Raw genomic sequence first — 21,371 nt, forward strand, 5'->3', positions numbered from 1 at the left:
CATTCTACCATGCAGAGGTGCCCACTGTCACACCCCGGGAGCGGTGATACTGTGAAGCTGCGTAGTCTAACCTCTTCGCTTGGCTCTGCCTGGGTGTCTTTTCATGTTATCAAGCATTTACCTTCAGCACGAATTTGAGTGACTTTTAGAATCCCATCACGTAGATGCACGGGCCCTGCCTACTTGGCTCTGTTGCTGGACACACAGAGGGCTTCCGTTTCCCCCAGCAACAAGTGTCACGGTACGCCCCGTGCGCGCGCACGCTCAGTCGTATCCGACTCGGACCCGAGTCTGCCAGGCTCCTCTGTCCATGGAATTTCCTAAGCAAGAACACTGGGGTGGGTTGCCATTTGCTACTCCAGGAGATCTTCCCAAACAAAGGCTGAACTTGTAAAAACTCACAACAAATTAAGTGTAGGAGAAACGTGTTAGGACGCGTCGGTTGCCTGACTCTCTGCGACCCCGTGGCCCGCAGCCCACCAGCCTCCTCTGTCACGGGACTCTCCCGGCAAGAATACTGGGGAGGGTTGCCGTTTCCTTCTCCAGGGCTCGAACCCATATCTCTTATGTCTCCGGCGTTGGCAGGCAGGTTCTTCACTACCAGCGGCACCTGGGAAGGGCATTTTTTCGCCACTCCCCGAGGGCTTCTTCCATGATGGTGAGGGTCCTGACCTTTGTCTGGGATCCTGTGACTTACCTTACAGCCGTGATGGGGTGAGGACCTGGGCCTGTGGGCCATGCTTCTCTCCTGGGGGCCAGACTGTTACCAGAGGGCAGGTTCTTGCTCTGAGATGCCAAGAGGGGTGGCCTGTGATGCAGCAGTTAAGTCTGTCCATGTCTGGGTTCAGTTTTAGAAAGTGTATTGAGGCTGCACATCTAAGGCTCATTCTCTAATTGTCCCAGCTGCCTTTTTTAAAATTTATTTTAAAATTGAAGGATAATTGCTTTCCAGAATTGTGTTGGTTTCTGCCAAACATCATGATGAATCAGCCATGTTCAGCCAGGTGAATATCAGCCGTATACACCTGCCCCTTCCTCTTGAACGTCCCTCCCAACTCTCTTCGCAATCCACCCCCTAGGTTGTTACAGAACCAGCTTTGAGTTCCCTGAGTCACACCCAGCTGACGTCTTGATTCCTATACATCTGTGTCCTCTTATGCTTTTCCCCTTCCTATAAATTTCAGAATTGGAACTTTTCGGGGTCAAAGTTGAGGCTGTCTTAGGTCTTCTGACACAAATTTTCATATTCTTCTCTAGAAAGTTTGTACCAATATTGACTCCAACATGCAGAGTTTAGAGTTTGATTGTCTTAAATTTTCCTCCCAAAGATCTGTAACTACTCAAGTGTCCTGGCCTGGAGAATTCCATGGACTGTATAGCCCACGGGGTTGCAAAGAGTAGGACATGACTGAGCAACTTTCACTTTCAGTTCTCGTGTGTGTGTGTGTGTGTGTGTGTGTGTGTGTGTGTGTATACATTTAGGATAGGGTGAGGTTATCGATACATACCTGTATTTTACATCCAAAATATTATATGTATTATTTATGGAGCACAGTTACAGATATATAGCTACCTTTAATATATAAAACATATTATATGCTAAATTAATATTAATATTAAATATAATTATGTATAAATATAAATTATATCAAATATGTTTGAAATGTGATTTACCCAGAACAAACACTGGAAATGGAAGGGGAGAGTTGTGATATAACAACATTGATCTAGTTCTGAACCTTGTGGGAGTTTTATATGGAATAATTTTTGTCACATGGATGGATGGATGTGTGTGTGTGTATGTTTATAATAGGTGATTTGAAAAGGAGAACTTAGTATAAGATACAAAAAGTTTTTTTAAAGATTTCCTTTATAGAATAAAAGACTGTGTTGCTAAATCAATCAAAAAAAGATCAGAATGACCTTCCAATATGTCAGCCAGGGGCCCCTTTCCCCTCACCTTACATTTAAATGCTGTCTTGCCATCATGGTCGTGAAAAACCAGACTTCTTTCATGGGTCACAGACGTTGAGACTCCAGAGATTTGCATCATTTATTTTACACTGTGGTTTCCATGTTTTAACCAGTAATATGGTGGCATCGTAAATACCCACTTTTTTTTTGCATAGATTTGGAATGATGTGGAAAAAAAATTGCAGCCATCCTCCGGGGACGTTTGATAGCAGCTCTGTCCCCCTTCTCTTAGTACTGTGTGAAGTTGGCTGTGATGTGCTCGTGGTCGCAGGGCGTGTAGTCGGCGACTCCTGGAAACGGGCAGAGAAGCAGCGGCCTTGAGCGCGCGCCCGTGGCCGCGGGGCCCGCCCGCTCCGCTGGTGGCCGGGGCGCCGCCGAGCCGCTGCAGTGCCGCTCTGTGACCACGTCCACTGTAGCAGCCGGGCTCCTCTGTCACGGGCTTCTCCAGGCAAGGAGACTGGAGGGCGCTGCCGTTTCCTTCTCCAGGGCACCCTCCCCACCCAGCCTCCCCACCCTGCGTCTCTTCCGGCTCCTGCGCTGGCAGGCGGGTCCTTTACCACCAGCGCCACCTGGGAGCCCCTTAAATTGGTTGCTGCTGCTGCTGCTGCTGCTGAGTCACTTCAGTCGTGTCCGACTCTGTGTGACCCCATAGACGGAAGCCCACCAGGCCCCCCCATCCCTGGGATTCTCCAGGCAAGAACCCTGGAGTGGGTTGCCATTTCCTTCTCCAATGTGTGAAAGTGAAAAGTGAAAGTGAAGTCGCTCAGTCGTATCCGACCCTTAGCGACCCCACGGACTGCAGCCTACCAGGCTCCTCCATCCATGGGATTTTCTAGGCAAGAGTACTGGAGTGGCTTGCCATTGCCTTCTCTTAAATTGGTTAGGGGAACAAAATCGCCAGAGTTGACTGCTATGAAGGAAGCATGGAGTTGAGCCTTCGAGGTCTTTTTTCCAGGCTCTCTGCTGCCATGTGGAGCAAATCTTTGGCCAAGCCCCTTAGGTCGTGCCAGCCTCCTTACCTCCTATATACAACTGGACTACTAGTGTTTATGCTGAAGAATCATTTCCAGGATTATAAATAATGACTGCCAAGTACCTAATACAGTACCTAACACATAATAACTGTGCAAGAAAATTGTTACTATTAAAACGGTGTACATAAGCCAAATTTAGAGCATTCAAGTTGGGAACTCATATGTTCTGGAGGATTTAAGGAAGGGCAGTTAGTTGAGAATTTTGTCTTTCTGGCCAGGGAACACAGATTATGACATAACTGATGGTTAAGTTTGAAGTAACCAGGCGTCAGAAAGCTTGACAATTCCAGGCTCAAATCGTTTTGGATCTCAGAGGACATTTTTCCCCCCAGAGAAGAAAACTAACTAGTAGAGAGGAGAATAAGCCTGACTTAAGTTTCCAGGGCAATTAATGAGATGAAAACTGTAAGAGAATTAGTAACAATGGTGATACGCATTTTTGAACAAATACCATGCAAAAGGTGGTGAACTTACTCTTTTCAAACGTGTTACTTCTAACCCTCACGATAGCCTAAAGGGTAGTGCTATTTCCAATGGATATGTGGGCACTGTGGCTCAGAGAAGAGTCATCATCTGCCTAGCGTAGCTAGAAAATAAGAGAAGCGGCTTTAGGAATTGCCTGGTGGCCCGGTGGTTAGGACTCAGTGCTCTCACCGCCAGGGCCCAGGTTTGATCCCTGGTCGGGGAACTAAAATCCCACAAGCTGGGCCACGTGGCTAAACGGGAGAGAAGGGGTTTGAAACCAAGGCTGACGTGACTCTAAAATCTTTCTTACATGCTTGGCTGCAATTCCACAAATTCTGACGGGCCAGATTTTGTTAAATTCATGACAGGCACTAGGAAAGACATCTGTCTCGTTGTTATCTTGGATAATGAAGCATCTTGACAAAGCTCCAGTCCGACTCTGCTACGACTATACTGACTTCACATCTCTGTGCGAACATCAGATGTCTAACTTAACATCATCCTTAGACAAAGTAGACCAGTGCTCGTTAAGGCAGAGGATATTTCAGCGTTTGTGCAAACACTTTGGAGACAGTTAAGGTTTTTGCTGAGTCTGAGTTTCATTCTTCACAATTTCTCCAAGCAAGCATTCTTCATTTTGACGATTTTTAAAAACACTACTATCAAAGAAGGTGAAAATGGACCCTGAGGGAAGCTGTGGACTTGATTCCTGCTCCATAACATGCTACATATGTGCCTTGGGCAAGTCTCTTTTTCTGAGACAGTTTTTTCCTGCTTAAAAGGAGAGTCACTAATACCTTCAGAGTTGATGTGAGCAGGAAATAAAATAATGTCAGGACACTGATAGCGGTTGTTTTTACCCCTCTCCCGATCTCCTCTGGCTGTGCGTTTGCTGCTCCTTCCTTTCCTGCATACGTGTCTTTTAACCCCAAAGTGGTCATCTTCTTAAGTCACACACTTTTTGTTGTTGTTCTTTTTTGTTGGTTTTAAGTCTTTCTCACACCTGCTTTTTCTTTCTTTAGCTCTTATTACTTTAGGTCAATCCACTTTTCTTCACTGAATATTTTTTTTCCACTAGCTCAGAGTGGTGTTAGAGTTCTTGATTTTTTTTTTTCTGAGCCACATAGCCTATGGGATCTTAGTTCGCTGATCAAACTCACGCCCCCTGTAGTGAAAGCGTGGAGTCTTAACTTCTGGACCACCAGAGACGTCCCAGGATTCTTGATTTTTTTAAAAAACATGTTTAAATAACTGATCATTTGTTCTATTTGTTTATCTATCTAACATCACTGTATTCATGATCTATGTGCATATGTACATACAAAGCTGCTATATATACAACTACTGTATATACACATACTCTCAATTCTTTACCGACTGATGAATAAATGAATTAAACATGGAAATGAAACACTTTAGACTTCAAACAGTGGAAAACATGCCTACACTCTTTTTCTTCACTCACCTTCTATTAAAGGTGTTTTGCCACTCAGGAATTGCCAGTATGTCTTGTCGTTAACATTTCCAGCGATATTGTTAATTGAAGAGACCTGAAGTCCCCAGGATGTCATTGTGGTTTCAAATCTGTGAGAATAATATCATACGTGATTAATGCCTTGCTGCAAGTCAGGCAATAAGAAAAGATGAAGGGCCAGAGACCTTCTAAATGCTTCAAAGATCAGAAAAAGATGTCTAAAAGAGAAAATGCAAATGACTAATGAACAAATCATTTACTTCACTTGGAATTAAATAAAAATATGAATGGGTTTTAAAAAACATGTCAATAAGCAAATTAAAAAATGTTAATGTCCAACAATGGGCAAAAAAATTAGGTGAGTGATGGAATAAATATCCAAGATTGACTCTTTGGCAGTTATAAAATTCATGTTTTTCAATACTTTTCAGTGACATGAAAAAATGCTTATGCAATAATATTAAGTGAAAATGTGGGGTACACATTGGATAAGAAATATTTATCTATCTTATGTATATATGGATCACAACTATTTGTAATACACATGGAGAAAATACCAGTAAAATTATTAAAAATATCAACAGTGATTATGTTCTGGATAGACTTTGCATGCTTTGTTTTCTTCTTTACTTTTTTCCCCCCTCAAAACGTCTCCTATGTATATTTACTATATTATAGTTAGAAAAAAAAATTCAGGCAAAGTTAAAGCTCAGATTGGAGAGGAAGTAAAGTATATTCAGAAGATAAGCCATTCTACAGAAGTTAGAGAAGTTCTGGAGCTGGTCTGCAGGCCGCAGACACGTGTACTTATCCTAACCCTGCGCAACTGCTCCCATGTCACTCATCTGTCAATTCCTTGGCCTTTGTCAGTCTTTCTCCCGGACATCTCTCTGCAGAATTTGGATCATGTCATCTTTCCTTTGAAAGTAACTCGTTTTTCCTTCCCACGACTTAGCATCTTCCCCTTCACCCTCTTACAGCTTCGCTTCTCCGTATTTCCCTACTGTTTCCTCTTTTTGCAAACTATAAACATTCCCCCAAATTCAATATTCTCCTTTTTTCCCCCCCAATTGGGCAGTGGAAAGAATGGGCTATGGAATCAGTCAATCTCAACTCTACTAGTGACATGTTATGCGATCTTTAGAACATTACTTAACTGTGTGGGAGCTAAGTGGTTCCATCTGTAAAATGGGAGTAATTTTGTCTCGGGTTTTAGTGGCAGCACTGTATCCGCCACCTGCTACGCTGTCCTTAGCTTCCATCGTCGCCTCTGTCGGGTGAGGACACAGTCTCTTTCGCTTACCCTGCGCTCTTTTTCCTCTTTTTCTAGGACTCCTTTTAAGCCTCCAAAAGCTTCCTGATGCTTCCATTTCAAACTCAGACAATGAACTTGTCTAAAGGGACTGTTTTTCTCTGAAGGACACTCTTTCTTCCTGACACTCCCGACAATAGTTCTGAAGCTTCTTTCTCTTGCCTCTCCACATCCAGGCCCTCACAAGCCCTGGGGCATCTTCCTTGGCATGAGTGCATTTCTCCTAGATAAAGTCCTCCTCACTTTGCATAACAGCTCTGTTTCTGTGGTTATGACCTAGCTTTCCTCCTTGCCATTCACTCTCCAACCCAATTAACATCTTGCAACTTTTCTTCCTCAAAAACTTGCAAAGCTTCACCACAGGGTGAAGTCCCATGTCCTCAGCCGGGGATTTCAGGCTGTCCAAGGCATCACCCAGTCTATCCCTTCAGGCATCGTTCATCTAGTTCAGTCCTGTATTCTGTTCTAGTCAAGCTGGTTTATTCATTGACCCTAAATTCCTTTCTCAGTTCTGTCTCAAATGCTTTGTGCTCCTCTAAGAGTTAGAGGAATTTATACCCAACACTTGTTATCTCTGGGGTGAAAAATCCCCTCCTCTTGGAATACCATCCTTTCATATCTTGCTGTATGAGGCCTATTCTTCGAGGCAATCCAAAGCGTTCCTCGACCCTTCTAATCCATTCTGTGCTCTCTCTCTGAATTCCTGTTTTGAAAACTCCATCGTCTACCGACTTGAGTGATTTAATTTTTATGAGGGCCTTGCCTCCTTACTAGATCACAGGCACCTTGAGGGGCTCTTCGATAAAGATCGGTTACTTTATCAGAAGGGAAAAAAGCAAGACCACTAAGGAAGGAGAGAGAGAGTGGGAATTCAGATTGAGCTTGGAAGGAGCGGCGACCATCACTGGAGCACACACTTGAACTCGGGGTTTCGGCGCTGTGCTTCCTCCAGGACAACAAGCAGCACGGATCCTTTCTTCACACTAACGCTGATAGTCGCGTTGAAGAGCAGCTCCACGCCTCTCAGCTGGTTACTTATGGTGTAGACGACAGTGATGTTGGAGGCTGAGGTGGGAACAGGGCTGGGAGAGTTGGACTGAGTTGGCTGCACCTCTTGATCTGTGGAGAGCACAGAGGCCAAACTCGTTAGAGATTATGGAGTTCGCAGTTTGGCGCAAAATCTCTGTTATTGGCAGAGCATCCCCAAAACATTTCAAGAAATGACAATGATTCTGTGTCCTTTCTGCAATGTTCCGAGAAACTGGTGTGATCTATGAAGCTGTTTCCCATCCTAGAGAAATGCTCACAGCTGAAGAACCGACAGCTCCCTTAATAATGAAAATTTCTTTTGTTAAAACGATTTTTAAGCTGAAGGGAGGATTGTGAGCCCTAAGTCATGTATTGTACATGGCACTCCCTGTTCACTTGGGGCTTTTTGTTAACTAGAAGAATCTGGAAGCAAAGGTAATACATTTCAGACCATTTAACAAAATACCTGGGTAACTAGTGTGGAATCCTAGGAAGGACTCTACGGCCACCTTGTTCAAGTTGGGAAATCTTTGGTAAGCAGCCTAAGGAGTTAGGTGAGTGTGGATGAATTTGGTACAATTGGGACTGGATTGCTTAATTGTGGTCTCTGTAGATTCTGTACTGTAACTGACAAGGAGCTTGCTAATCTCTGCTTGTACCAGGAAGTCCATGTAATTTAGGAAGAATCATATTTTATGTTGCTATTTGATTAGAAGGAAATATATAATATCTTTGTGCCAGGTTTTCACCCCACCCCTGTGGTGCACTGTGAGCATATTCTTATATCTCTAAGTCTTGACTGTAGAATCAACTTAGTCCTTCTAAGCTTCCCAGGCAAACTCAATGACTGGGCAGACTTTCTTTGCTTTTGCACTGTGTGACGCTTCTATTTCTACTCAATACTTCTTTCTTTTTAAATACATTTTTGATGTGGACCATTGTTTAAAGTCTTTTCTGAATTTGTTACAATTTTGCTTTCATTTTTGTTTTTTTGTTTTTTGGCTGCGAGGTGTGAAGGACAGGGAAGCCTGGTGCGCTGCAGCCCATAGTGTCACAAAGAGTCGGATATAACTGGGCGACTGAACACATATGGGGTCTTAGTCCCGTGATCAGGGATTGACCCTCCACCCCGTCATTGGAAGATGAAATCATAACCACTGGAGTGCCTACTTAATATTTATTTCATGCTTCCAAATACTGCAGTTTTTGTCTACACATTATTTCCTGGCTTTGTAAGGAGCAGATATGATAAGACATTGCATCATGTTTGGTGCACTTGTCAATGGATGAATGAAGTCATCTTAATTTGTTAGGACCATGGACCGTCTCTCTCCACCAGCATCCCACAAAATGCCTCGCCTACAGTAGGTGCTCAATAAACGTGTGCTGAATGAGGTGGGCATGGACTGAATCCCAAGGGCAGGACGGCACGGCTGCATGTAGCACACAGCTCTGGGCGACGACGTCAGATGTGGCTCTGCCTGGAAGTCACGGTATAGCAAGCCCTTATGCCACTTACAATTGGTCCACTTAGGTCCAGTCATTCCTGGCATAAGATGCCACTTTATAGGCAGAGAGACATGTTCAGAGTCCTTACCAGGGCCGCAGGACACTTGGGGCACGTCTAGGTAGGTCTTGCCTCTCAGTGAAGGGAGGATTTGGGCGATGGACATGGGGTTTTGGAATTTCCCCTCCTTGATCTCGCCCAGTACAGTATCCACGGTCTGCTGGCAATCCCACTGCTTGTTGGGTTTCTGAGGTGTCACGGAGAGAGCCTGGGGCCAGGGGGAAGAGACACAAACACACAGATTAGGTGTAGCTGAGAGTTGGCCTTTATGTCTTGTAAGGGATAGACGCGATCACTAATCTTTGTGATCAACCAGAGGTTCTGGACAATGTCTGTCTCATTCTCAGTGATGTCCCCACTGCTTAGTGCAGCGTCTGTCATATAGCAGGCCCTCAATAAATATCTGAGCTACACTTAGACTGAGGCTTCCGAGGTGGCTCAGCGGTAAAAAATCTGCCTGTCTATGCAGGAGAGGTAGGAGACGCAGGCTCAATTCCTGGGTCTGGAAGATCCCCTGGAGGAGGACATGGCAACCCACTCCAGTATCCTTGCCTGGAGAATCCCATGCACAGAGGAGCCTGGGGGGCGACAGTCCACGGGGCGCTCTGAGCTGGACACGACTTGGGACTGAACAACATCAACACTTGGATCCAGGGAGTGCTATCCAGGCGGATGCATTTGCTCACAGTTCTTAGAGGCAGCAGGGCGAGGGGAGCTGGCAAAGCAAGTCTCTGGGGCGCTCTCGTCTAGGACAACCTGGCCTCACAGACGGAGACCCCTTCCGCTCTCTGCTTTGCACGCCCTTCGGGGGACTGGCCCCTCACCTGATCACACTGGACCGCCAGCCAGAGGGTCCGCAGCTCGCCCTGCGGAGGACGCGGGGGCGGGGCTAATCGCCGCGCGCGTCCTCTTGGTGACGGTGATTGGTGGACGCACGCGCCAATCAGAGCCCTTCCCTGACACAGACGCCGGAGGGAGAAGCCTCTTCTCTTCCCCTTCCGGGTTAGTAATCACTATCAAAGTTGCAAGATTTGAGGGTGTTTTTGTCTTTGACTTCAAAACACTCTTGCAAAACTTTTCCTGAAACAGCCAACTCATGAGTCATATTTAATTTGTAATGGTTCAGATTCATTTACTAGTTTTCATTGTATTTATATTGCCCAAATGCTTTTTAAATTCTACTTTAAATTTTAATAATCTCCTAGCCAACAAATGCGGAGAAGGCAATGGCAAGCCACTCCAGTACTCTTGCCTAGAAAATCCCATGGACGGAGGAGCCTGGTGGGCTGCAGTCCGTGGGGTCGCTAAGGGTCGGACACGACTGAGCGACTTCACTTTCACTTTCAGATTTATAGTCACATCAGTTCAGTTCAGTTCAGTTCAGTCGCTCAGTCGTGTCTGACTCTGCGCGACCCCATGAATCACTGCATGCCAGGCCTCCCTGTCCATCACCAACTCCCGGAGTTCACTCACACTCATGTCCACAGAGTCGGTGATGCCATCCAGCCATCTCATTCTCCGTCGTCCCCTTCTCCTCCCACCCCCAATCCTTCCCAGCATCAGAGTCTTTTCCAGTGAGTCAACTCGTCGCATGAGGTGGCCAAAGTATTGCAGTTTCAGCTTTAGCATCAGTCCCTCCAATGAACATCCAGGATTGATCTCCTTTAGAATGGACTGGTTGGATCTCCTTGCAGTATAAATATGTCATATTATATATATGTGTATATATATATATATAGTCACATAATGTCAAATAGGAAAAGGAGTACATCAAGGCTGTATATTGTCACCCTGCTTATTTAACTTATATGCAGAGTACTGGAATCAAGATTGACGGGAGAAATATCAATAACCTAAGATATGCCGATGACACCACCCTTAGGGCAGAAAGTAAAGAGGAACTAAAAAACCTCTTGATGAAACTGAAAGAGGACAGTGAAAAACCTGGCTTAAAACTCAACATTCAGTAAACTAAGATCATGGCATCTGGTCCCATCATTTCATAGGAAATAGATGTGGAAACAGTGTCAGACTTTATTTTTTGGGCTCTAAAATCACTGCAGATGGTGATTGCAGTCATGAAATTAAAAGACGCTTACTCCTTGGAAGGAAAGTTATGACCAACCTAGATAGCATATTAAAAAGCAGAGACATTACTTTGCCAACCAAGGTCTGTCTAGTCAAGGCTATGGTTTTTCCAGTGGTCATGTATGGATGTGAGAGTTGGACTGTGAAGAAAGCTGATCGCCGAAGAATTGATGCTTTTGAACTGTGGTGTTGGAGAAGACTTCTTGAGAGTCCCTTGGACTGCAAGGAGATCCAACCAGTCCATTCTAAAGGAGATGAGTCCTGGGTGTTCATTGGAAGGACTAATGCTAAAGCTGAAACTCCAATACTTTGGCCACCTCATGCGAAGAGTTGACTAACTGGAAAAGACCCTGATACTGGGAGTGATTGGGGGCAGGAGGAGAAGGGGATGACAGAGGGTGAGATGGCTGGATGGCATCACCAACTCAATGCACTTGAGTTTGAGTGAACTCTGGGAATTGGTGATGGACAGGGAGGCCTGGTGCGCTGAGATTCATGGGGTCGCAAAGAGTCGGACACGACTGAGCAACTGAACTGAACTGAACTGAAGGCGCCAGTGAAAGAGGAGCATGAGAAAGCTGGCCTAAAACTCAGCATTCAGAAAACTAAGATCATGGCATCCGGTCCCGTCACTTCATGGCAAATAGATGGGGAGACAGTGACAGACTTTACTTTTTTGGGCTCCAAAATCACTATAGATGGTGACTGCAGCTATGAAATTAAAAGATGCTTGCTCCCTGAAAGAAAAGTTATGACCAACCTAGACAGGCTATTGAAAAGCAGAGACATTACTTTGCCAACAAAAGTCCATCTAGTCAAAGCAATGGTTTTTCCAGTAGTCATATGTGAATGTGAAACTTGGACCGTAAAGAAAGCTGAATGCCGAAGAACTGATGCTTTTGAACTGTGGTGCTGGAGAAGACTCTTGAGAGTCCCTTGGACTTCAAGGAGATCCAACCAGTCCATCCTAAAGGAGATCAGTCCTGGGTGTTCATTAGAAGGACTGATGCTGAAGCTGAAACTCCAGTACTTTGGCCACCTGATGCAAAGAACTGACTCATTGGAAAAGACCCTGATGCTGGGAAAGACTGAAGAGGCAGGAGAAAAAGGGTACGACAGAGGGTGAGATGGTTGTTTGGCATCACTGACTCGATGGACATGAGTTTGAGTAAGCTCTGGGAGTTGGAGATGGACAGGGAGGCCTGGCGTGCTGCAGTCCATGGGGTCACAAATAGTCACGACTGAGCGACTGAACTGACTGAACGTGCTAGTGGCCATCTTTCTCAGACACTTTGAAGAAGCAGGAGAGAAGCAGAAAAATCATGACTGAGAGACGATGATAGACTGATGCCTGATATCTTATTTGAGACCTTTATTCTGATTAATTCTGAAATCACCTGGATCCTCTAGTTTATGTGAAATAGTAAATCTCAGTTTTTCTTTTCTTAAGCAAAAACTGTTCGAGTTTGTTATTTGCATAATGAGTCTTGATGAATATAGCATGCAAGTCACTCTACTGAGTTTTCTATCTCATGGGTAAAATAGAAATCATAGCTCCTGCCCTACCTTAGGGGTGGTCATTGGAGGTTCAGATGGGATGCTATGCAAAAGCATTTTTTTTTAATTAAAAAAAATTTTTTTTGGCCGAGTCTCTTGGGATCTTAGTTCCCCAAGCAGGGATGGGATCGGTGCCCCCTACAGTGGAAACACAGAGTTTTAATGACACGCCTGTTGAGCAAGTCCCTGCAGCAGCATTTTGTAATGTATGATGTAGAAGCTGTCCTTCCATCTCCTTCTTTTTAGGATTGTACTGACTGCAGCCACCAGAGCATGTTAGTGGGTTGGGGTTGCTGACAACTGAGTCACCTGAAGCTTCGAATGAAAAATGGGAGATGGGAGGGGGAGCCAGATGCGGTTGTGAGCTGCAGACAACAATGTCAGCAGCAGGCAGTTCTGACAGGCCCTGTTGACCCCTGCAACCATGACCGTGGCTCTTCCCAAAGTCCTCTTCACTGGGCTCTTTGGTTAAAGGGCATCAGTTAGGTTTTCCCAGCAACCACATCTGGTCCGCTAGCCACGTTCCTCTCCAGACCCTGCTAAGTGACCTGTATCCCTTGGGAGAAAACGTTACCGACGGCAGCTCTCTAGGCAGCAGTGAGGCATTCGGCAAGAAGAGGAGGGGTGGCAGGGGTGAGACGGTGGGACGGCGCCCCCGACTCAGTGGACGCGGACGCGCACAGACTGGGAAGGCAGTGGAGGGCAGAGGAGCCTGCTGCAGTGCGCGCTGCTGCAGTCCGTGGGGACGCAGTCAGACACGGCTCAGTGAGGAACAGCAACACGATGTGTTAATTGTTAGAAGCCTATAGCAGCTTGGCAGGAGAAGTTTACCTTTCCAAATTAAGTTCTTGCCAGAGGAAACTGGAAAGCATTGGCATGTTGATGGAAGAAAGATCAGGGATTCAGGAACAGAGAGAAGGTCCCCTGAGTGCCCCTGGGAAACAATGTGAGTGGCCTAGGTCACTTGAAGGGCAATGATAGCAGGCAGAGGTGAGTGAAGGCTGCTGCTGCTGCTGCTGCTGCTGCTGCTAAGTCGCTTCAGTCGTGTCCAACTCCGTGCGACCCCATAGATGGCAGCCGACCAGGCTCCACCGTCCCTGGGATTCTCCAGGCAGGAACACTGGAGTGGGTTGCCATTTCCTTCTCCAATGTGTGAAAGTGAAAAGTGAAAGTGAAGTCGCTCAGTCGTGTCCGACTCGTAGCGACCCCATGGACTGTAGCCCACCAGGCTCCTCTGTTCATGTGATTTTCTAGGCAAGAGTACTGGAGTGGCTTGCCATTGCCTTCTCTGGTGAAGGCTGCAGAGGAAGCTCAGTTCACATTATTCCCTTGGGAGAGACCACAGTTATTAAAAGCCAAGTTATGTCTGTGATTTTTTTTATACTTTTGCTATTATGGGGAAAATGAAATCCCAAGAGAGTCAATATTTGCCCAAGATGGTGGTCAATCTGAGATTCAAACTCAAGCTGTTAGAGCCTTAGAAACCTTGATGCTGAAGTTCCAATCCTTTGGCCACCTGATGCGAAGAACTGACTCATTGGAAAAGACCCTGATGCTGGGAAAGACTGAAGGCAGGAGAAGAAGGGGATGACAGAGGATGAGATGGTTGGATGGCATCATCAACGCAATGGACATGAGTTTGAGCAAACTCCAAGAGATGGTGAAGGACAGGGAGGCCTGGCGTGCTGCAGTCCATAGTATTGGACACAACTGAGAAATTGAACAGCAGCAGAAACACTTGACTTCCGACATCAGAATATTTTAGATTAGAAAAAGTTTATATAGTAGATACCTGGTGATTTCAGACTTACGATTGCCTGGGTAAGAAATTCTGGCCTGATGGAGTTAGGGAGAGGCTGTGTAACTGATGAGAAATCCACCTGGCCTTTGACATTTGGGTATGAATGAGTCCCTGCCTTTTTCCAAGGGAAACTTTTAATTCTCAGGTACAGCTTATCACAGTGTACCTTGCAGAACTGACAAACCAAATTAGCAAGAGCAAACACCTCTCTGTCTGGCGCTAAGGAGAGCAAGGTTATTTTAAGTGAGTCATGGACAAAACACCATGGGTTTCTCCCAGACTTCCTCTGTTCCACTACAAAGCTCTCTCGACCAGAGCCCTGGGAATACTCTTGTGTGATTCAGCCAGTGAAACAGTGTTTTGTTCTCTGGCAAAATCCCACTGACCACAACCTGATGGAGAAACTGATTTTATTTTCATTGGCTGGCTCCTGGCACTGGGGACTGTGTGTGACAGGAATGGGCTTCTAGTCTCTTTGTGCCCTTTGCAGGTCTTTTAATCTTAATTTTAAAAATATTTTAAAAATTGAGATATAATTGACATGTAACATTATGTTTGTTTCAGGTGTACTGTACATTTTATGTTTGTATATACTGTCAAATGATTGCAATATAGTCTAGCCATCCATTGCCACACATAGTTTCACAGTTTTTATACTGTGATGAAAACTTAAGGTTTACTCTCTTAGTAACTTTTAAATATATAATATAATATAATGAGCTATAGTCACCATGCTATACATTGCATTGCTAATTTAATACACAAAACACCAAGCCATTCTATGCATCCTCCTGCACTAATCCAGATCTAAATTAGATTTAGGACTGGCATCGTAACACCATGATTCTATTTCTTTATTTTTTATTGATGTATAGTTGATTTATGGGCTTTCCAGATGGCTCAGCTGGTAAAGAATCTGCCTGCCATGTGGGAGACCTGGGTTGGAAAGATCCCCTGGAGAAGGGAAAAGCTACCCTACAGAATACTCTAGTATTCTGGCCTGGAGAATTCCATGGATTGTATAATATTATTTTAGTTTCAGGCATATAGGATAGCGCTTCAGTATTTTTGCAGATTATACTCCGTGATAGCTTATTACCAGATAACGGCTGTAGAGCCCTGTGAACAGAGCATGCCCTTGTTGTTTATCTGTTTTATACCTAGTAGTTTGTACCTGTTAACCCCTTGCCCCTAATTGGTCCTCCCACATCTCTCTCCCGTTTGGTAACCACAAGTTTGTTTTCCATATCTTCGAGAATGTTTCTGTTTTGCATATACACTCACTGTATTATTTTTTAGATTCTACGTGTAAGTGAGATCATATGGCATTTGTCTTTATATGCCTGTTTAATTTCACTGAGCGTAATATTAAGATTCTCTGGTTCTTGGGCGTTCCATGTTGGCAAGGTCATGTTGTAGTTTTTCTGTTACTCCTATAGGGCTCAGAAGGTAAAGCATCTACCTGTGATGCAGGAGAACCAGGTTCGATCCCTGGGTCGGGGAGATCCCCTGGAGAAGGAAATGGCACCCCACTCCAGTCTTCTTGCCTGGAGAATCCCATGGACAGAGGAGCCTGGTGGCTACAGTCCATGGTGTCGCAAAGAGTTGGACACGACTGAGTGACTTCACTTCACTTCATAGGGCATTTTGAGATGATTTGGCTGCAGATGACCCTTTAAGTTCTGAGTCTAGTTGGTTCTCTCCCTGCTATTTTATTGGTGTGTTTTCCATAGGAGGCTGCTGCCCTAATGAGTGGAGGGAGAGGCGTGTGTGTGTGTGTGTGTGTGGTTGTATTTGGAGCTATATCAAGCAGCATCTCACAGCATCCAAGCCTCAGACTCTACACAGGGGAGCACTGCATATAGGCGGGATGGCTGGACACATCTGGCGTTGCCATGTAGTAGGGATCTTTGTGAGGCTGAATTGACGTCAAGAGAGTAAAACAGCCGGCAAAGATTAGATGTCTAGGTAGCTTTCGCTTATTTTCATTAATCCTTTTGAATATGATCCCACATTTTTTTTTGGATCACGATACAAGGCTGATAAAAGAACATTTGATTGGCAAGATGGAATCAGAAGAGTCAATGTTACTTGAGGACTTACTCAAATAGCATTATTTTTTTAAATATACCAAACTCTTGGGCTAAGTCACTTCAATTGTGTCCGAGACACTTTTTGAACCCCTGGACCGGAGCCTGCCAGGCTCCTCTGTCCATGAGATTCTTCAGCAAGAATACTGGAGTGCGCTGCCGCGTCCTCCTCCAGGGGGGTCTTCCCAAGCCAGGGATAGAACCTGGGTCTCCTATGTCTCCTGCATTAGCAGCTGGGTTCTTTACCACTAGGGCCATCTGGGAATTTTTATGAACAAACTGATCATTATTAATAGTAAAGGAATACATTTCTTGGATTTATTATTTTTCCCCAAGGAAACAAAGAGAGTTCATGTATACTTGTTTTTATACTTCACCGGTGAAGTAGAGGGGAATTAAGGCTTACCTGCATTTTTTTTTTTTTGGCCAGGCTGTGCAGCATGCGGGGTCTATTTTCCTGACCAGGGACTGAACCCGCCTCTCCTGCAGGACGCGTTTACCTGCATGGCGAGGCCAGTGCTGTAGATATCTCCGATGATGCCATTGTCCTGGATCCTCGAGCTGATCTCCTCCACGATCTTCTTTAGCAACTCAGCAAACAGGGCACGGTACCCTTCCTCTGAACCTATGGGGATCCTGTTGTACATACAGGTCAGAGCCAAGGTCGCCACTGCTCCTGCGTCTGTGAATCACAGCAGAGGGTAAGACCACCCCGTCCACAGTATTTTGAACAACCAACATTTTCCTGTTGGATTGCTGCGTTCAATGAGGACTTTCCTAGTGGCTCAGTTGGTAAAGAAACTGCCTGCAGTGCAGGAGACCCAGGCTTGATTGCCTGGTCAGGAATATCCCCTGGAGAAGGAAATGGCAACCCACTCTGGCACTCTTGCCAGAGAATTCCACGGCAGAGGAGCGGGACAGGCTGCAGTCCATGGAATCGCAAAGAGTCGGACATGACTGTGGTGCTAACTTCGCTTTTTCACTTTACTGTGTTCAGTAACCTCCCTGACCCTTCAGGACAGCCTGTGAGGTAGGACCTCTGATTGTGTCCATTTCAGGGATGAGGGTATGGAGACTCAGAGAGGTCCTTGCTCCTTACTAGCTATGCCGCCCTGGGCGGTTCCCCAACCTCTCTGAGTGCACCCCCCTCCAGTCTTCTTGCCTGGAGAATCCCATGGACAGAGGAGCCTGGTGGCTACAGTCCATGGGGTCGCAAAGAGTTGGACATGACTGAGCGACTTCACTTCACTTCATAGGGCATTTTGAGATGATTTGGCTGCAGATGACCCTTTAAGTCTGATTCTAGTTGGTTCTCTCTCTCCCTGCTATTTTATTGGTGTGTTTTCCATAGGAGGCTGCTGCCCTAAGATTCAGAGAGGAGCTGTTCAATACCAAGAGAACGTCTGGACGTTGTAAAGAGAAGCCCTGAGAAAAATAGAGTGTGGACGCATCAGTTCAGTTCAGTCGCTCAGTCGTGTCCGACTCTTTGTGACCCCATGAACCGCAGCACTCCAGGCCTCCCTGTCCACCACCAACTCCCGGAGTTCAGTAGGGATTGAAGAGGAGGCTTAGGGTGGAGCTGAGTCTAGATGTTGGTTTAATAATTTAACTGCTGTTTGGGGATGACTCCTGACTTGGATGACATGCTTATTGGTCCCAGTGGAGATTCTGGAACCGCCAGACACGTCAAGGTTTGCCCTGGTTTTCTGTTTTGCTTCTCTCTTTCGTGTGTACCTTACGCTTCAATTATCCATCACACGTCCACCAAGCCCAGCATCCCTCACCTGCTGACATCTTCCTGGTCCTCCCCTCCTCCTCCATGGAAAGCCCCCCCCCGATGGTCCCCCCAGTTCTACCCTTCAGTGACCTTGGGGTCCCAAGCTCAGGGCAGCGTTTGAAACCGGTGACTTACCCACGTCAAAGGGAGAGGAGTCAGCCAGCAGGGTCTTGGCGAAGCGGGCTGCTATGGGTAAGGTCATCTCTGGGTTGTTCTGGCACAGCGCCAGGATGGCCAGACTGGGCCCATAGAAGGTGGAAGCGTAGGAATCGAGGCCTTGAGAGGGGACAGGAGCCTGCGTAAGACTAATGTTCACTGTAAGGAAGGCGTTTGTGAAAAAGGAAAAGCCAGACCTTTGAAATGGACATGGTTAGAAATCCTGTCCAAAAAGAAAGATACTGTATTGGCAAGAGATAACTTCCTGTGTCTTAGAACAAGAATGGCATCTGGCAGGGGGACGGAATAAAAGGGAGGCTGCTGTCTTCAGGGGAAGGCATGCAATCGTGTCCTCCCGGGAGGGCGGTCTTTTCCAGTTCGTTGGACGGGAAGCGGAGTTCTCACGTGGGGAGTATCAGAGTGGCCTGAGTGGAGGAACAGCGGGTCTCTTCCCTCCACATCCACCCTCCCCGCCTCCTCTGGACAGATTTAAAATTCTCAGGAAGGGCTGCTTGCCTCACTCCCCGCCCCGCTTCTGATGAGGTCTTACTGGAAGGTGTCCATTTCTCCATTTGGGTACGCAGAGTCAATACTCTGTCCCCGGGGTCTCGGCAGGAGGAGGTGAGGGCCATGATGGTGAGGGCGAGCTGACCAGCGGTCAGGCCTGTGGAGGAGAGAACACCGGTAAACAAAGGCATTTTCAGAGAGAAGAGCTCCGGCGGTCAGGCTGAGCTCTCTGCTTCTTTCCAGATCACTTTGATTTGTTAAAAACAATGTGATCAGATAGTTTTTTGACCTTTCTTAGGGAAAGAAGAGTGGGAAGACACTGCAGGAATGTTTAACCTTTTGGCCTCTATCTGGTTTGACCACCTCATTCAGATTTCCTGGTATCTGTTTAGAAAGGCAGCAAGATACCTCTGCAAATTCATATGGAAACATGTCTAGTTACAAGACACTTTTAACTCTACTCAAGTTTCTCTAACTTGGACCTCAAGGCAACTCCTGTGAGGTAGGCAGAACAGAGATTTTACTGCTTTTGTTATTATTGCTGTTCATGTTTAACGTATTTATTCTTTTTGGTTGTGCCATATGGAATATGGGGTCTTAGTTCCTTCCCCAACCAGGGATTGAACTTGCATCACCTTACATTGGAAGTGTGGAATCTTATCACTGGACCGTCAAGGAAATCCTGCTGTTAGCGTTATTGTTACTCAAATGACCTGCGTTTTGTAAATGACAGAGGTGAGATTGATGGGAATCTGTGAGCACTTCAAGGTCACAGAGTTAATAAGTGGCAGAGTCAGACCTGGAAGCCTGCTCATTTATGTTTAATCTAGAGCTCTTTCTGCTTTACTGCCCTCCTAAGTGAATGCCCCAGCTCGAGGTTCCGTCCTTCCAGGGAGGTAGGGAAAGGTGTTTGGGTGATTCAGGCACCATCACAGGTAGCGTTGGGGTGGAGGGACTTGGGGAGGGGGGTCTAGGAGTGGAGATTCAGGGAGCCCGCTAAGGGGCTCTGGTTTCTCACCGGCTGTGTCACTGGCCACGAGATCGAAAGTCAGGAGCTTCTGGGCCTCCACGTTGTAGGCTCCGGCCAGGTTCATGGCAATCAGGATGCTGGGGTTTGGGAAGGCAGAGTTGACCACCGAGTTCTCCATGATCATTTGGATGCCATCGACCCAGGGCTGCTCTGCTGAGGGAACAGCTGCGAAGCGCAAAGCCATTTACTAAACCCCTCATCCTCACTCTCTTCTCAGAAATGTTTTCTGCATCTCTTAGGAGAAAGCATCTCTTTTTGGTATCCTTGAGGATGCCCCCGTTAGGGGTGATAATTAAAGAGAAATGGAGAAAATGCTGAGGTTTCCCTTTGAGGCCAGTTAGTTCCTGCCTGCATGCTCAGTCACTTCAGTCGAGTCCGACTATTTGCGACCCCATGGACTGCAGCCCGCCAGGTTCCTCTGTCCATGGGATTGTCCAGGCAAGAATACTGGAGTGGACTGCCACGTCCTCCTCCAGGAGATCTTCCCAACCCAGCGATCAAACCTGGGTTTCCTGCATTGCAGGCGGATTCTTTACCGTCTGAGCCCCCCGGGGAACCCCAGTTAATCCCTACATCTTTCCAAAGAACCGTGATCTTTAAGAAAGTGATTTTTTATTTAGCAACATCAAACGCTGTGGCTCACAGACATTTCATGCTGTTTCTAGCATGTTCCCAGGAATCACTGATTTCCTTGCATCCCTCTTTTTCTCACTTTTGCACAGGATGTAAGAAGGCCCCGGGCTACGACCTATCCTCAGCAGGCACCCAACATTCTCACTGCCAGTGGCCCATGGTCAGAAGAGTCACCGAGGGTCTCCCCCCGATCATCAACCGTCATTCCTGCAACAGTATTTCAGCCTCTCTTAATGTGAAATGCAGAGACTTGCCTCTCAAAGAACTCACGCCATTAAGTCAGGAGAGATGAACCGTACACACTCACACCTGCAAGGGAGCTCCTGGCACGACTGCTACTCCCAGGCACTCTCTCATCACCAGATGCCAGTGTCTGAGCTTTCTGCCCGTCCCCAGGGTAACCGCTTCCTTGACCTCCTTGGAAAAAAGGCCCTACTCACAGCACGAGCTTCGGGTCTGGGTGCTGGTCCTTGTCACAGCCCAGAGAAGGGTCAGGAACTGGAGGGCAACACGGGCCATCCCACTGCCTCCTGGTGTGTCCCCGTCTCCTGTTCCCAAGCCCCGATGTGTGCAGGTTTCGTGTTTCCCTGCTTCCCCTTATATATGCGGCTCTGAAAAGCAGTCTGCCCGCCTCCCCATCCCAGCCACTCCTCAGCGCTTATCCTGATTTCTGTTTGCTTATGTAAGCTTAACTACTCCAGACGCTCCAGGGTGTCTGAAGGTCATGTCTAGGCAGCACGGTCATAGGAAACACTTGGGACTTGCGATGAAGGCCAAGTGTCCTTTACTAAAGTCCTGGGAGGCTGGCTACTGTGTGAGTCTTTAGGGGACTTTCTCCTAAGCCTTTCCATACCCAGGAACCACTTGGCTATTTTTC

The 21,371-nt window shown here is 46.4% G+C and overlaps 1 protein-coding gene across 1 annotated transcript; it reads right to left on the bottom strand.

Moving 5' to 3' along the window:
- Nucleotides 1-1,969: 1,969 nt before the first annotated feature.
- CBLIF (cobalamin binding intrinsic factor) lies at nucleotides 1,970-21,028 on the bottom strand. The gene is made up of 9 exons (XM_055424197.2): nucleotides 20,935-21,028; nucleotides 19,850-20,026; nucleotides 18,875-18,988; nucleotides 18,304-18,444; nucleotides 16,892-17,073; nucleotides 8,886-9,063; nucleotides 7,177-7,378; nucleotides 4,939-5,057; nucleotides 1,970-2,264 (listed from the first exon to the last, which is right to left on the bottom strand). The coding sequence occupies exons 1-9, from the start codon at nucleotides 21,011-21,013 to the stop codon at nucleotides 2,203-2,205; spliced, it is 1,254 nt and encodes a 417-aa protein (XP_055280172.2). The 5' UTR covers nucleotides 21,014-21,028; the 3' UTR covers nucleotides 1,970-2,202.
- Nucleotides 21,029-21,371: the final 343 nt, after the last annotated feature.

The sequence above is a fragment of the Moschus berezovskii genome, chromosome 14 (genome assembly GCF_049115385.1).
Source record: "Moschus berezovskii isolate FMDL1 chromosome 14, NW_MosBer_1.0, whole genome shotgun sequence".
NCBI lineage: Eukaryota > Metazoa > Chordata > Mammalia > Artiodactyla > Moschidae > Moschus > Moschus berezovskii.

What these genes read in the sequence shown, in the direction of transcription:
- CBLIF (XM_055424197.2), bottom strand. Translation starts at nt 21,013, where the DNA reads ATGGCCCGTGTTGCCCTCCAGTTCCTGACCCTTCTCTGGGCTGTGACA. An exon ending in CCAAGTGTCCTGCGGCCCTG is followed by an intron (nt 7,379 to 8,885) that starts GTAAGGACTCTG and finishes TGCTCTCCACAG; the next exon opens with ATCAAGAGGTGCAGCCAACT. An exon ending in CGCCGAAACCCCGAGTTCAA is followed by an intron (nt 5,058 to 7,176) that starts GTGTGTGCTCCA and finishes TTATTCTCACAG; the next exon opens with ATTTGAAACCACAATGACAT.